Consider the following 17,897-nt stretch of genomic DNA (forward strand, 5'->3'; position numbering starts at 1 on the left):
CAGCCAAACAAATATGGATAAATGTGATCAAATCAAGTAAAAAAGCTTCTGCACAGCAAAGTATACAGTCAATAAAGTGAAGAGACAACCCACAGAATGGGAGAAAATATTTGCAAACTACACATCTAATGAAGTATTCATAACCAGAATATATAAATTCAAACCACTCTATAGGTAAAAGTCTAATAAGCCGTTTAAAAATGGGCAAAAGACTGAAGAGAGATTTCTGAAAAGAAGATGTTACAAATGGCAACAGGCATAGGTACTCAACATCATTGATTATCAGAGGAATGCAAATCAAAACTACAATGAGATATCATCTCACCCCAGGTAAAATGGTTTATACCCAAAAGACAGGCAGTAACAAGGCTGAGTGTGGTGGTTCACGCCTGTAATCCTGTCACTTTGGGAGCCTGAGGCATGCAGATTGCCTGAGCTCAGGAGTTGGAGACCAGCCTTGGCAACACGGTGAAACCCCGTCTCTACCAAAAATATAAAAATTAGCCAGTCTCATAACCCAGTCTCAAATCAATTAATAAATATTTTTTGAGAAAAACAATACATGAGAAAAAATCACCTAATTGTCTAAGTAGATTAAGGGAACATATTTGACAAAATTTGACATCCATTCATGATTTTTTAAAAAAAAGCTCTTAGAAAATAAGACTAGAATAGAATTTGCTCAACCCATTACAGGGTGTTTGCAGAAAAATCTACAGCTAACCTAACACTTAATGGTGAAAGACTGAAAACTTCCTCCCTAAGATTGGGGAAAAGGTATAGATGTCCACTACTTCTATTCAGCATTATAGTGAAGTCTTAATGTCTTATTCAGAGATAATACAATTTGCAGAAAATTCCCAAGGAATTTGTTAAAAAGTTGCTGGAACTTGATAAATGAGTTTAACAATACAATTTCTGTGTGTTTAAGCTCAACATATAGAAATCATTGTATTTCTATATACAGTGAACAATTAGAAACCGAAATATAGCCAGGCATGGTGGCTCATACCTGTAATACCACCACTTTGGGAGACAGAAGTGTGTGGATCGCTTGAGCCCAGAAGTCCCAGACCAGTCTAGGCAACATGGCGAAACCCCATCTCTACAAAAATTACAAAAATTAGCCGGGCATGGTGGCGCACACCTGTAGTCCCAGCTACTCGGGAGGCTGAGGCAGGAGAATCACTTGAACCCAGGAGGCAGAGGTTGTAGTGAGCCAAGATCACGCCACTGCACTCCAGCCTGAGTGACAGAGCGAGACTCCATCACAAAAAAAAAGATTTAGTAATTCCAGTCTTAGGTATTGACCCAAGAGAAATGAAAATATGTTTAAACAAAATGTCATGTGCACACATGTTCATAGGATATTTTTTCTTTTTTTTTTTTTTTTTTTTTTTGAGACGGAGTCTCGCTCTGTCACCCAGGCTGGAGTGCAGTGGCGCAATCTCGGCTCACTGCAAGCTCCGCCTCCCGGGTTCACGCCATTCTCCTGCCTCAGCCTCTCCGAGTAGCTGGGACTACAGGCGCCCGCCACCACGCCTGGCTAATTTTTTTCTATTTTTAGTAGAGACGGGGTTTCACCGTGGTCTCGATCTCCTGACCTCGTGATCCGCCCGCCTCGGCCTCCCAAAGTGCTGGGATTACAAGCGTGAGCCACCGCGCCCGGCCGGATATTTTTTCTTTATGGCTAAAAGCTGGAAACAACACAGATTTCCAGGTGAATGTGTAAAGAAATTATGGTATATTCATATAATTCAGTTGTAAAAAGAAATATGAATAGTAAAAAGGAACAGTAAAAAGAAATGTGGCAATGTGAGTGATTCTCAGATTTATGCTGTGTGAATGAAGCCGTACAATAAAATACATATTCTATCTTTTCATGTATATGAACTTCTAGAAAAGCAAACTTAATATATAATAGGAATCAGATCAGTTGTTTCTTCTCTGAGGCTGTGGATGACAGGCAATTTATTTTCTTGGAAAGGACACACAATAACTTTTTAGGGTGACAGAAATGTTCTATATATTAGTTATGATGGCTACATGGTAAATTTTTCAAAACTCAAAAATGTATATATAAAAAACATGCATTGAATTTTATGTGGTACTTTACCACAGTGAACTTAATTTTGAAAATAAGTTACATCTAAAATATAGTGTGCAGCATCATGTTCTAGACTACCAAGAAACATAAATTGGCAGGCCAGCATTTGTGAAGACAGGAACAATTCAAAAATGAAGTGTGAGGTATTAATAGCTCTAGGTGAATGGCCCAGGAAGGAGGCTTCAAAAGTGTGTACCCATTTTAGGATTCTCTTTTAAACTGATATTCATGGATTAAATGCATTGGTAGCTCTGAGTAGTTGATGAAGGGATAGAGGAGATAAAAATAATTCCAAGATTTTGATCCCAGGATTCATTCTTCAACTACGTGTTGATGAATTATGTCCTAGTTATTGGAGATAAAAAGTGATTTTGATGAATATAGTCACCACGTTAATGGACCAAACATTGTCTGAGAATTACATACGTTAAACCACTAATTTGAAGTGTGATTAGTGTTAGGAAAGGAGAAAGTATTATGATAATTCTTAATAGGGGACCTAAATTAAGAATGAGGAGGGTGCTTCCTGGTCAGGTAAATAACCGTTCAGGAAATTGTGTCCTCACTGTAAACTAAAGAATGAATAGTCATTAAGCAGATGAATTTGTGGAGAAAGATTGTTCCAGGTAGAGAGAAAGGCAGACTCAAAGGCCTTGAATCAAGAAAAAACATGATGAGTTTAAGGAACTGAAGTTTATTATTACTAGAATTAAGGGTCTAAGATAATATGAGATTGAGGCTGGAAGAAAAGGTAATAATAATTTTGAAGTTGTTTTATGTGGTAAGAGCCTTTTTAAGAGTTGTAAGCAGAAGCTGAAACCTGATAAATTTTGTGAGTTTTTTTTTGTTTTCTGATTTTTGTTTTTGGTTTTTTCTTTTTTTTTTTGAGACGGAGTCTTGCTCTTGTCACCCAGGCTGGAGTGCAATAGCATGATCTCGGCTCACTGCAAACCTCTGCCTCCCAGGTTGAAGCAGTTCTCCTGCCTCAGCCTCACAAGTAGCTGGGATTACAGGCGCCTGCCACCACACCCGGCTAATTTTTGTATTTTTAGTAGAGATGGGGCTTCACCATGTTGGCCAGGCTGGTTTCAAACTCCTGACCTGATCTGCCCGCCTCAGCCTCCCAAAGTGCTGGGATTACAGGCATGAGCCACTTTGCCGGGCCTTTGTGTTTTTTTTTAAAGATCACTCCAGCTGCTGTCTAAAGAATGAGTTGGAGGATGATTAAAGTAGAAGCAGGAAGAACAATGTTTCAATTGTCTATTGCTGCATAACAAAGCACCTTGAACTACTGTCATGAAACAATAATAATCAGTTATCATCTCACAGTTTCTCAGGATTCCCTTCCTTTGGTTGTAACCACATGGTGGTGAGGTAAAGTCATCTCAAAATATTGCTTGTTTGGCCAGGCAGGCGGCTCATACCTGTAATCCCAACACTTTGGGAAGCTGAGGTGGTCGGATCATTTGAGCTCAGGAGTTTGAGACCAGTCTAGGCAACATGGCAAAACTCCGTCTCTACAAAAAATACCAAAAAGTAGCTGGGCATGGTGGTGTATGCCTGTAGTCCCAGCTACTCAGGAGGCTGAGGTGGAAGGGTCGCTTGAGCCTGGGAGGTGGCAGTTGCAGTGAGCTGAGATTGTGCCACTACACTCCAACCTGGTTAACATAGTGAGACCCTGTCTCCAAAAAAAAAAAAAAAAAAAAAAAGGCTGGGCGTAGTGGCTCATGCCTGTAATCCCAGCACTTTGGGAGGCCAAGGCAGGCAGATCATGAGGTCAGGAGATCAAGACCATCCTGGCTAACATGGTGAAACTCCGTATCTACTAAAAAATACAAAAATAAATTAGCCAAGTGTGATGGTGGGCACCTGTAGTCCCAGCTACTCAGGAGGCTGAGGCACGAGAATGGTGTGAACCCGGGAGGTGGAGCTTGCAGTGAGCCGAGTTTGTGCCACTGCACTCCAGCCTGGGCGACAGAGCAAGACTCCGTCTCAAAAAAAAAAAAGGATTCTTTATTCAAATATCTGGTGGTTGATACTGGTTGTTGGCTATGACCTCAGCAGGCTCTATTGGCCAGTATGCCACCTCATTGCTTGGGCTTCCTTACAGCTTGGAAGCTTGAATCCAAGGGCTTGTGGCAGGGCTGGGGTGGGGGTGGGGGGCGGAGATAGAGAGAGAGACCTTTTCTAACATAACATTGGAAATCATCACATTCTTCTATTGAATTTCTTTGCTAAGGCAAGTCTTTAATGGCAGCAGAGAGGGACTAGACTACAACTTGGTAGGGAAAGCATCAAGAGATTAATGTACATATTTTAATAGCCCCACAAGGAATTACACTATTGCTTCAGGGCAGGGAGATAACATTATCTTAGTCTTGGTGGCTGTAGTAGAAGAAAGGAAAGTGGACAGGTTCAAGAGTTTAAACTAACAGAAGACAGAATTTTATGATTTGTGGGGAGGGTGAAGGAGCAAGAATAAATGATGTGGCCTGAGCTTGGATAACCAGTGTCCTGCCACATGATTGATGGTCAGTATACATAATGTTAGCTTTATGGTATCATTCACTGATGTAGGGAATCTGGATGGAGGAGCTAGCTTGAAGGGAGCGAAAATGAAATGAGATGTGAATATGAGTTTGAGAAACCTGTGAAACATGCAAAAGTAGACAATTAGAAGAAAGGTCTATTCAGAAAATAGAAATTCAGTAGTCATCAGAATATAGATGATAGTTAAAAGAATTGCTAAAGAGAGAATAGAGAGTGAGACAGGAAAAAAGCTTAGACTAGAGAGTTTTTAAAAACTCTAGCATTTAAAAGTTGGAGAAAAGGAAGGGGTCATTTTTCGTTTTGGTAATTTTCAGATAAAACTGAAGATTGGTATGAATATTTAGAAGTCACTTACATACTGATGATAATTGAGGCTATGAGAATAAACATGTTCCCAGTGGGAAAGTAAGTATAAAAGGTAAATAACAAGTACTCTGTATTGAGGACCTCCACAGTTAAATTTAATGGAGTTGCAAGTAATTGAAAGTTAAAGTATATTACAGAAATAGTGTAGGCAGGATTTTAAAGAATTGTGATATCAAATATAGCTAAGTTTGAAATTTTTTACTTTTTTAAAATTTTATTATTTTTCTAGACACAGGGTCTTGCTCTGTCATCCAGGCTGGAATGCAGTGGCGTGATCATAGCTCACTGCAGCCTCAAACTCCATGGCTCAAGCAGTCCACCTGCCTCAGCCTCCTGAGTAGATAGGACTATGGGTACAGGAAACCACACTGGGCTAATTTTTATTTTTTGTTGAGACAGGGTCTCAGTACGTTGCCCAGCCTAGTCTCGAACTCCTGGCCTCAAGCGATCCTTCCACCTCAGCCTCCCAAAATGCTGAGAGTACCGGTGTGAGCCACCATTCCTGGCCTGAAAATGTTTAAATATCAAATTGAGACAAGGGTCTATAGGCCAGAGTTGATGATAAAGTAAAATTTAAAAAAAAGTCTTAAAAATTTAGACAAGGCTATTGGATATTATTTGAAGAAAGTTATTGGTAATTTGAGAAAAATTCCACAGTCTGATGATATGGGAATCTAGAATGCCTGAGGCTAATAAAGGAAAATCTAGTATAGTTATCACATTTAAAAGTCATATAGATAAGAAATCCATTAATTAACTTTGGAGAAGTATGACCCATGAATAATAGTAGTAAACTAGGCAGCGTGGGAAGTGACTTATTTTGAACTGATTTTTAAATTATTAGTATTTTTTGAGACAGAGTCTCGCTCTGTCGTCCTGATTAGAGTGCAGTGACTCACTGCAGCGTCGACCTCCCAGGCTCAAGCAATCTTCCCAACTTAGCCTCATAAATAGCTGTGACTATAGGTGTTAGCCAGCATGCCTGGCTAATTTTTTTATATTGTTTGTAAAGACAGCTTTTTGCTATGTTCCCTAGGCTGATCTCGAATTCCTTAGCTCAGGCATTCCTCCTGCCTTGGCCTCCCAGAATACTGGGATTACAGACATGAGCCACTGTGCCCACCCTTTATCTAACATTTAAGTCCCTTAGCTTAACTGGACCTTAATTTTTTATTTATTTATTTTTTGTTTTTGACCTTCATTTTTGAAGAATTAAATTTCTTTCACTCCTTACCTCAAAGTGAGAGTTGTTCTTTTTAAATTTACATATTATTAGAGAAATATAGGCCAATTTTGGTTTTATCTTGTTGTAATAACCTTTTTCAGGAAAGTAAACCATCAATTTACCTATGATGTGTAATCTTGCTATGGAAAGTAGAGTAGTACTCCCTTTTATCTGTGGAAAAACTTATTTAAATAACTAGCTGTGTCCAATTTTGTCTATGTGTGATTTGTTGTCTCTTTCAGTAAATGGAGTTCCCTCTCGAAGTCCAAGATTAGTTGCTTCTGGGGATGACTCTGTGGATAGTCTGCTGCAGCGGATGGTACAAAATGAGGACCAAGAGCCCATGGAGAAAAGTATTGATGCTGTGATTGCAACTGCCTCTGCACCACCTTCTTCCAGTCCAGGCCGTAGCCACAGCAAGGACCGAACCCTGGGAAAACCAGACAGCCTTTTAGTGCCTGCAGTCGCAAGTGACTCTTGCAATAATAGCATCTCACTCCTATCTGAAAAGTTGACAAGCAGCTGTTCCCCCCATCATATCAAGAGAAGTGTAGTGGAAGCTATGCAACGCCAAGCTCGGAAAATGTGCAATTACGACAAAATCTTGGCCACAAAGAAAAACCTAGACCATGTCAATAAAATTTTAAAAGCCAAAAAACTTCAAAGGCAGGCCAGGACAGGGAATAACTTTGTGAAGCGTAGGCCAGGTCGACCTCGGAAATGTCCCCTTCAGGCTGTCGTATCAATGCAAGCATTCCAGGCTGCTCAGTTTGTCAACCCAGAATTGAACAGAGGCGAGGAAGGAGCAGCACTGCACCTCAGTCCTGATACAGTTACAGATGTAATCGAGGCTGTTGTTCAGAGTGTAAATCTGAACCCAGAACATAAAAAGGGGTTGAAGAGAAAAGGTTGGCTATTGGAAGAACAGACCAGAAAAAAGCAGAAACCATTACCAGAGGAAGAAGAGCAAGAGAATAATAAAAGGTAATCCTCGTTTAACATATTATCTGAGTAGAGGCAACTAGCTTTGAAAAACTATAATGTAACTGTATAGCTGAATTATTAATTTCATCTTATAACCTTTCATTTTTTACTATATGAGACCATTTCTTTTCAAAAACTGTTCTTATGTATTGCTTTTACAAGTTATAATTAAGAACCAGAGAGGCTAGGTGCAGTGGCTCACACCTGTAATCCCAGCACTTTGGGAGGCTGAGGTGGATGGATCACTTAAGGTGAGGAGTTCAAGACCGGCCTGGCCGACATGGTAAACCTTGTCTCTACTAAAAATATAAAAATTAGCTAGATGTGGCAGTGCATTCCTGTAATCCCAGCTACTCAGGAGGCTGAGGAGGGAGAATCGCTTGAATCCAGGAGGCTGCAGTGAGCCAAGATTGTACCGCTGCACTCCAACCTGGGCGACAGAGCGAGACCCTGTCTCAAAAACAAACAAAAAAGAAGCAAAGGGCAAGTAAGAATCTACTCTGAACCCACTCACTTTACAGACAAAGGAAATCAAGGCCCAGAAAGATTATGTATTTTATCCAATATAGAGATGTATGAGCTCTGTGATCACTTTATGTGCATACCACATTTTGCTTACCCGTTCATCCATTGATGGATACCTGGGGTGTTTCCATGCCGTAACACCGCTGTGACAGTGGGTATACAAATACCTCTTTCAGACCCTGCTTTAACCTTGGGTATATTCTCAGAAGTGGAATTGCTGGATCATATGACATTTCTATTTTTAATTTTTTGAGGAACTGCCATACTGTTTTCCACAAGGGCTATACCATTTTGCATGCACAAAGATTTGAGTTACAGTGCACAAGGATTTCAGTTACTTTACATCCTCACCAACACTTGCTATTTTCAATTTTTTTTATAGCAGCCATCCAAATGAGTATGAGATGGGTATCTCATTGTAGTTTTAATTTGCTGTTCCCTAATGATTAGTGACAAACATATTTTCATATGCTTTTTGGCCATTTGTGTATCTTTAGAGAAATGTCTACTCAATCACTTTTTCAATTTTTTGATTGGGTTGTTTGGTTTGTTGTTGAGTTTTAGCAGTTCTCAATATATTCTGGATATTAGTCTCTTATCCGGCATATAAGCAAATCTTTTCACCCATTCTGTGGATTGCGTTTTTACTTTGTTTATGCTGTCTTTTGACGTACAAAATTTTTTGATATCTATGAAGTCCAATTGTCTGTTTTATCTGTAAAGCTATGGTAATCAAAACCATATGGTAGTAGCATAAAGACAGACATATAGACCAATGGAGTAGAATAGAGAGCCCAGAAATAGAACCTTGCATGCATGGTCAGATGATTTTTCACAAAGGTGCCAAAACCATTTAGCGAGGTAAAGGACAGTCTTTTTTAACAAATCATGCTGGGAAAACTGGGTATCTGCATGCAAAAGAATGAAGTTGTAGTCTTACCTTAAACCATATACAAAATTTAACTCAAAATGGATCAAAGATGTAAAATCTAAAACCATAAACTCTTGGCCAGGCGCGGTGGCTCATGCCTGTAATTCTAGCACTTTGGGAGGCAGAGGTGGGCAGATCACGAGGTCAGGAGTTCAAGACCAGCCTAACCAAAATAGTGAAACCCCATCTCTACTAAAAATAGAAAAATTAGCAAGGCGTGGTGGTGTGCGCCTGTAATCCCAGCTACTTGGGAGGCTGAGGCAGGAGAATTGCTTGAACCCAGGAGGCAGAGGTTGTGGTGAGCTGAGATCGCGCCACTGCACTCCAGCCTGGGCAACAGAGCGAGACTCCTTCTCAAAAAAAAAAAAAAAAAAAAAAGGCAGGCACGGTGGCTCACGCCTGTAATCCCAGCACTTTGGGAGCCTGAGGCAGGCGGATCACCTGAGGGTCAGGAGTTCGAGACCAGCCTGATCAACATGGAGAAACCCCGTCTCTACTAAAAATACAAAATTAGCCAGGCATGGTGGCACATGCCTGTAATCCCAGCTACTCAGGAGGCTGAGGCAGGAGAATCCCTTGAACACGGGAGGTGGAGGTTGCAGTGAGCCGAGATTGTGCCATCACACTCCAGCCTGGGCAACAAGAGCAAAACTTTGTCTCAAAATAAATAAATAAATAAAAATAAAACTGTAAACTCTTAGGAGAAAATATAGGGCAGAAGCTTCACAGCATTGAATTTGGCCGTGATTTCTTAGATGTAATAACAAAGGCACAGGCAATAAACCATTTTTATTTTTATTTATTTATTTATTTTTTTTTTTGAGACGGAGTTTCACTCTGTCACCCAGCCTGGAGTGCAATGGCACGATCTCCACTCCCTGCAACCTCCACCTCCCGGGTTCAAGTGATTCTCCTGCATCAGCCACTCAAGTAGCTGGGATTACAGGTGTGCACCACCATGCCTGGCTAATTTTTGTATTTTTAGTAGAGACAAGGTTTCACCATGTTGGCCAGGCTAGCCTCGAACTTCTAACCTCGGGTGATCCACCCGTCTCAGCCTCCCAAAGTGCTGGGATTACAGGCGTGAGCCACCACGCCTGGCCCATATTTAATATTTTTTAATGAACCAATTTAATGTTCATCATTTATAAATGGCTTTTCTTAATGTGGCATGTTCACTCTTACTCCTATTCTCTATCATCTCTCCTGGTGAATCCTGTATAGAGAGGGTTTTTTTTTTTTTCCCATCCACCTGTATAAAAATCATTGCTTTTTTCTAGAGAATATATTTTTTAATTTCAGAAGCAATACACGCTGGTAATAAATAATTTAATGAAACTAGTAGTTTACTGATTTAAAAGTAAAAGTCTCTTTCATGTGCTGTCACTTCCTCTTATCCCATTCTTCTCTCCATGGATAACGCTGTTAACAGTACATTGTGTATTCTTTAATGCTGAGAGCTTGTCATCAGAACATACAGAATTAGCTTACACTGTGGTAGGAATATATCATAATTTATGTAATTACACTGTTGTGATTGACTAGATCTTGCTTTTTTATATTTAGCTCTTTATGTCACTTATGTAGTACTGAATATTAGCTATGAGTTAGAGGTTTAATTTTCTTTCAGTACTGTTGATTAGTTTAGCCATTCCCAACTTATTTGGAATGATACATTTATCATATAGTAAGTTTTTGTTGTTGTTGCTGTTATTGTTATTGTTTTTGAGACGGAGTCATCCAGGCTGGAATGCAGTGGCGCAATCTTGGCTCACTGCAACCTCTGTCTCCTGGGTTCAAGGGATTCTCATGCCTCAGCCACCCAAGTAGCTGGGATTACAAGCATGCACCACCATGCCCAGCTAATTTTTGTATTTTTAGTAGAGACGGGGTTTCCCCATGTTGGCCAGGCAGTTCTCGAACTCCTGACCTCAAGTGATCCGCCTGCCTTGGCCTCCCAAAGTGCTGAGATTACAGGCATGACTCACCACACCCAGCACTAAATTCTTTTTTTTTTTTTTTTTTGAGACAGAGTCTCGCTCTGTTGCCCAGGCTGGAATATAGTGGCACAATCTCGGTTCACTGCAACCTCTGCCTCCCAGGTTCAAGTGATTCTCCTCCTGAGTAGCTGGGATTACAGGTGCACACCACCACGCCGGGCTAATTTTTTTGTATTTTTAGTAGAGACGGGGTTTTACCATATTGGTCAGGCCGGTCTCAAACTCTTAACCGGATGATCCTCCCGCCTCGGCCTCCCAAAGTGCTGGGATTACAGGTGTGAGCTACGGCGCCCGGCCATCCTAAATTCTTATATATTGTTAGATCTTAGGGTCTTTTCAAATATTTTTATATTCTTTTCTATCAGTCTATTTTGGTATCTCTGTCATAGCAATTTAATTATTGAAGCTTTAAAACACTGACAAGGAGGATGATTTCTACCTTTACTGTAGTTTGAGACATCTTGACCATTTATGTTAGGAAGGGTCATCTTTAAAATGTGCTTCAAGAAAAGGCTTTCATCAGCCTGGGCAACATGGTGAAACCCCGTCTTTACCAAAAAATACAATAAATTAGCTGGGCGTGGTGGTGTTGCACGCCTGTGGTCCCAGCTACTTGGGAGGCTGAGGTGGGGGGATCACTTGAGCCAGGGAAGCAGAGGTTGCAGTGAGCCTAGATTGTACCACTGCACACCAATCTGGATGACAGAGTAAGACTTTGTCTCAACAACAAAAAAAAGGCTTTTGAATAGGTTAGCCTTTCTATTCCAGCAAATTCTAGTATCATGGTCAGCAAAATTAAACACATACTTTTTCACAAGACTGTGTTCTGAGATTTGAAGAGATTATAAAGAGAAAGATAAAATTTCTGCCCTCAAGAGATTGTATAGGGAAGGACATGACACACTGAGTTCCCAGAGACAGCAACAGTTTTTCAACTTGTTCTAACTGGAAGCTTACACTAGTACTTGTTATATAATATGTATTCATTTATTTCTTCAATTAGTATTTGTTGGAAGATTATTATGTTTCATGTACTTAGAATTGATACAGTGGTGAGTAAATCTAGAAACTTTTCCTATCTTCATGGATTTTAACCATCCAAGTGCTATTATGAAGAGTTACTTAGAGTTATAAGAGTACTGTATATAATAGAAATAATTAACTTAGTTTCCCAGAACAAGTAAGGACTATGCTAAAAATGTGAAGAATAGGCTTCATCTGTTATTTAAAGGAGTGAGGAGAGAGCATACACAAAAGTCTGAAAAGGCATGACAGTTTCAGGCAAGCGATAGAAAGCTTTTGTGGTCAAAACATGGAGTAGAGTAGCATGGGATAGAGACAGAGGTTGTAGGAATTAGATTGTGCCAAGAACCTTGTATGGTATATTAAAGATTTTGGTCACTGTTTGTTGATTAATATAAAACCAGAATGCACAGGAAGAGTTTAATGGTTATGAGGTGGGCTTCTAGGCTCAGAAAACCTAGGTTCAAATCCTGGTTTTAAAAAGAAAAAGGTATATTTTTAAAACACTTATAAATTATTCCTGTAAAAAATAAAATCAGGCCAGGTGTGGTGGCTCACACCTGTACACCTGTAATCCCAGCAGGTTGGGAGGCTGAGGCAGGAGGATCACTTGAGGCCAGGAGTTCAAGACAGCCTGAGCAGTGTGGCTGGTTGTAGCTACCCTGTCTCTACAAAAAACTATTTATTTTTTTATTTTTTTATTTTAGACAGGGTCTTGCTCTGTTACCCAGGCTCTACTATAGTGGCACAATCTCAGTTCACTGCAACCTCTGCCTCCCGGGCTCAAGCGTCTCCACCCCCATCCCTCCCCCGCAGTGGCTGGGACTACAGGCGGGGGCCACGAGGCCTGGCTAATTTTTATGTTTTTTGAGGAGATGGGGTCTCACTATGTTACCCAGGCTGGTTTTGAACTCCTGCACTCAAGCGATCCTCTCAACTTTACCTCCCAAAGTGCTAAGATTACAGGTGTGAGCACTGCACCTGGCCCATCTCTACAAAACATTTAAAAATTAAATGAGCATGGTGGCTCATGTCTGTGGTTCTAGCTACTTGGGAGCCTGAGGTGGGAGGATCACTTGCACTCAGGAGGTTGAGGCTGCAGTGAGCTGTCTTCCTCCACTGCCCTCCAGCCTCAGTGACAGAGTGTGACCTTGCCTCTAAAAATACATAATTATTATTATTTTAGAGGCCTTGTCTCTAAAAATACATATATATTATAGCGAGACTTTGTCTCTAAAAATATGTATCTTATAATGTATATTATATATAAATAAATACATATCTGTCTATCTATCTATCTATCTATCTATCTATCTATCTATCTATCTATCTATCTATATATTTGTTGTCATTGTTGTTGTTGAGACGGCATCTTGCTCTGTTGCCCAGGCTGGAGTGCAATGGCTTGGCTTTCTGCAACCTCCACCTCGTGGGTTCAAGCGATTTTCCTGCCTCAGCCTCTGGAGTAGCTGGGATTACAGGTGCCTGCCACCATGCCCGGCTAATTTTTGCATTTTTAGTAGAGACAGGGTTTCACCATATTGGCCAGGCTAGTCTCGAACTCGTGACCTCAAGTCCACCCGCCTTGGCCTCCCAAAGTGCTGGGATTACAGGCGTGAGCTACCGCACGTGACCGAAAAAAATTGTTAAGAGCTTGCTGGCCACACCAATAGTCTCAGCTACTCTGGAGGCTGAGGCTGGAGGATTGGTTGAACCCAGGAGTTTGAGACCAGCTTGGGCAATGGCAAAACCCTATTTCTAAAAACAATTTTATGAAAATAAGAAATTAAAAGAACAAGTGAATGAGCCTGAAAATGGTATTGGAAGAATATAAAACATATACCTTAAATTAATAAAATAAGGTAAATGTGTAACAATAAGAGTCACTTTTAAGACCAAAGTTCTTTGAAAACTAATGGAATAGACAAACTTCTGGTAAAGCCGATCAATAGGAATGAGAAAGGGAATAATTAGGGATTAAAAAGGAAATAAAATGTGTATAAGAGATTAAAAATTTACTACTGTAAGAACTTTAAGCCCATCAAATCAGAAAACTGTTGAAACGGACATGTTCCTAGAAAAATATAATTTTAACAAAACATACTCAAAAGAAATTACCTGAGCACCCCTATTGCATAAATTGAATCTGTTATTTAAAGTCTTGCCCCAAGGACAGCATCAGACCCAATTTTAACTTCTACCACACTTTCAAGAAAAATATTATTCCCATCTCATTAAAGAGAATATGGGCTGCAAACGGAAGAGGATACACCTAAAGAGAATACATAAACAGGCCAGATGAGGTGGCTCACACCTGTAGTCCCAGCACTTTGGGAGGCAGAGGCAGGAGTATTGCTGGAGCCCAGGGGTTCGAGACCACCCTGGGAAACATAGGGAAACTCCATCTCTACAAAAAACTTAAAAATCATCCCAGTGTGATGGCGCATGCCTGTAATCCCAGCTACTCGGGAGGCTGAGGCAGGAGAATTGCTTAAACCTGGCAGGCAGAGGTTGCAGCGAGCTGAGATCACATCACTGCACTCCAGCCTGGGCGACAAAGTGAGACTCCGTCTCAAAAAAAAAAAAATATTGAAAATCAGCTGGACGTGCTGATGTGTGCCTGTAGTCCCAGCTACTAGGGAGGCTGAGGTGTGAGGGATTGCTTGAGCTTGTCCAGGAGGTCAAGGCTGCAGTGAGCCATAATCGTGCCACCACATTCCAGCCTGGGTGACAAAGTGAGACCCTGTCTCAAAAAAAACAAACAAATAAGAGACAAACAAGAGAATACATAACATAAGCTAAGTAGATTTTCTGTAAAGGTAATACCCATATAAATATTCAGGAGGTGACCATACTTTCCCTGTTTGTAGACCCCTTTTCTTGCCAGAAGCTATAACCAATCTTCTGAGTTTTAAGGTAACCACGTATTTACCTTTTAAAATACTATTTATGTGTGCAGCTCTAAACAATACAGCTCATTCTTCCTGAATTTCATGGAAATCTAATTATACAGGTTGGGTGCCATAACTCATGCCTGTAATTTCAGCACTTTTGAAAGCTGAGGCGTGTGGATCGCTTGAACCCAGGAGTTTGAGACTAGCCTAGGCAACATCATCTCTACTAAAAATACAAAAAGTTAGCCAGTTGTGGTAGCACACGCCTGTAGTCCTAGCTACTCAGGAAGCCAAGTGGGAGAATCACTTGAGCCCAGGAGGTTGAGATTGCAGTGAGCCAAGATCACATCACTGCACTCCACCCAGGGTGACAGAGTGAGACCCTGTCTCAAAAAAGCAAAAACAAACAAAAAAAATTAATTATAGAGGACATATGCTATTGTGTCTCACCTTTTTTTGCTCAACATAATTCATGTTAAATTATATATGTTAATACATGTTGCTGTAGTTTTAATGTGTTGTTTCATTGTGTGCAATACAGTTCTTCGATTTTACTCTTGGATTATTTTCAACTTGAGGTTATTGCCCCAAAAAACTGCTTTTAATATTCCTCTAATGTCCACTGGTGGATATGGACACTAATTTCTCTAAAGCATTATATATATATATATATATATGCCGGTCGGGGAGACCCTAACCCAGTGGCGCTAGAGGAATTAAAGACACACACACAGAAACATAGAGGTGCGAAGTGGGAAATCAGGGGTCTCACAGCCTTCATAGCTGAGAGCCCCGAACAGAGATTTACCCACATATTTATTAATAGCAAGCCAGTCATTAGCATTGTTTCTATAGATATTAGATTAACTGTAAGTATCCCTTATGGGAAATGGGATTAACTAAAAGTATTCCTTATGGGAAACAAAGGGATGGGCCAAAATAAAGGGATGGGTTTGGCTAGTTACCTGCAGCAGGAGCATGCCCTTAAGGCACAGATCGCTCATGCTGTTGTTTGTGATTTAAGAACGCCTTTAAGCAGTTTTCCACCCTGGGTGGGCCAGGTGTTCCTTGCCCTCATTCCGGTAAACCCACAACCTTCTAGCGTGGGTGTCATGGCCATCATGAACATGTCACAGTGCTGAAGAGATTTTGTCTATGGCCAGTTTTGGGGCCAGTTTATGGCCAGATTTTGGGGGGCATGTTCCCAACTTATATATATTATAGATATAATATTACATATAATTATATATATATTATAGATATAATATATATATAATTATATATATAATAGATATAATATATATTATATATAATACAGATATAATATATATTATATATAATACATATTATATTATATATTATATATAATACATATTATATTATATATTATATATCATACATATTATATATTATATATCATACATATTATATTATATATATTATATATTTTATATAGATTTTTTTTTTGAGATGGAATTTCATTCTTGTCACCCAAGCTAGAGTGCAGTGGCACAATCTTGGCTTACTGCAACCTCCACCTCCTGGGTTCAAGCAATTCTCCTGCCTCAGTCTTCTGAGTAGCTGGGATTAGAGGTGCCCACCACCACACCCAGCTAATTTTTTTGTACTTTTAGTAGAGACGGGGTTTCACCGTGTTGGTCAGGCTGGTCTCGAACTCCTGACCTTGGGTGGTCCACCTGCCTTGGCGTCCAAAAGTGCTGGGATTACAGGCGTGAGCCACTGCGCCCAGACGTAAGGCATTATACTAATTTGTTCTCACATTGCTATAAATACCTGAGACTGGGTAATTTATAAAGAAAAGAAGTTTAATTCGTTCATGGTCCTGCAGGCTGTATAGTAAGCATGATGCTGGCATCTCCTAGGCTTCTGGGGAGGCTTCAGGAAACTTACAGTCATGGGGAGTATACTGGTTACAGGGCCAGAGCAGGAGCAAGAAGGAGAAGGACGAAGTGCCATACACTTTTTAAAGCACCAGATCTCAACAGAACTCACTCACTATGGCAATGACAGCATCAAGGGGATGGTGCTAAACTGCTTAAGAGAAAACCACCGCCATGGTCCAGTCACCTCCCACTAGGTCTCAACACCAATATTGGTGATTACATTCCAGCGTGAGATGTGGGCAGGACGCACATCCAAACTATATCGGGGCCGAGTGCAGTGGCTTGTGCCTGTAATCCCAGCAATTTGGGGGGCCGAGGTGGGTGGATCACCTGAGGTCAGGAGTTTAAGACCAGCCTGGCCAACATAGTGAAAACCCATCTCTACTAAAAATAGAAAGATTAGCCGGGTTCGGTCACTCTTGCCTGTAATCCCAGCATTTTGGGAGGCCGAGGTGGGCGGATCACCTGAGGTCAGGAATTTGAGACCAGCTTGGCCAACATGGCGAAACCCTGTCTCTACTAAAAAGTACAAAAATTAGCCAGGTGGCGGGCACCTATAGTCCCAACTACTCAGGAGCCTGAGGCAGGACAATTGCTTGAACCCGGGAGGCGAAGGTTGCAGTGAGCTGGGATCTGGCCACTGCACTCCAGCCTGGGCGACAAGAGCGGGACTCCATCTCAAAAAAAAAAAAGAAAAATTAACCAGGTGTGGTGCCGCATGCCTGTAATCCCAGCTACTCATGAGGCTTGAACAGCAGACTTGCTTGAACCTTGGCGGTGGAGGTTGCAGTGAGCTGAGATCAGACTACTTCACTCCAGCCTGGGTGACAGAGCAAGACGGTCTCAAAAAAAAAAAAAAAAAAAAAAAAAAAAATTGTATCAGGGTATATACCTGGAAATGTAATTACTGAATCAAATAAAGGATTTGTCCCAAGACTTAATTTCAAGCTATGGAGTATTAAGGTGGTGTGGAATTGAATAGATAAAAGAAACAGACCTACACATATATGGAAGCTTGCTGGGTAACCGAGGCATATCAATAAAGAACTGTTCAATAAATTGTGCCCAGTAAGTTGAAATTCCCTGGGGATCAGAAGAAAATTGGATTCTGTCTTATCCTCTATACAAAAATCAACTCCAAATTGATTAAATACAGTTGACCCTTGAACAACACAGATTTGAGATTTGCGATACTTAAAAGAAACTCACAGATGAACCGTGTAGCCTAGAAAGAAATTTTTTAGTTTTTAATTTTTATTTTTTGTGGATACATAGTAGGTATAGCCTAGAAATATTCAAAAAAAAGTATGTCATGAACGCATAAAATATATGTAGATGTTAACCCATTTTATCAGTTGCAGAAAGACGTAAGATATACACAAATCTAT

General features: G+C 40.5%; 1 protein-coding gene across 6 annotated transcripts in view; it reads left to right on the top strand.

Moving 5' to 3' along the window:
* Positions 1-17,897, top strand: part of ASH1L (ASH1 like histone lysine methyltransferase) — a 332,744-nt gene that overhangs the window by 220,474 nt on the left and 94,373 nt on the right. For all 6 annotated transcript variants that reach the window (XM_032154245.2, XM_032154247.2, XM_032154243.2 and 3 more), the window contains one exon: positions 6,491-7,232. In XM_032154245.2, coding sequence (XP_032010136.1) covers positions 6,491-7,232 — 742 coding nt within the window. The remainder of the gene's footprint in view (positions 1-6,490; positions 7,233-17,897) is intronic.

Source organism: Hylobates moloch, unplaced genomic scaffold (genome assembly GCF_009828535.3).
Source record: "Hylobates moloch isolate HMO894 unplaced genomic scaffold, HMol_V3 SCAFFOLD_5, whole genome shotgun sequence".
Taxonomy (NCBI): Eukaryota; Metazoa; Chordata; class Mammalia; order Primates; family Hylobatidae; genus Hylobates; species Hylobates moloch.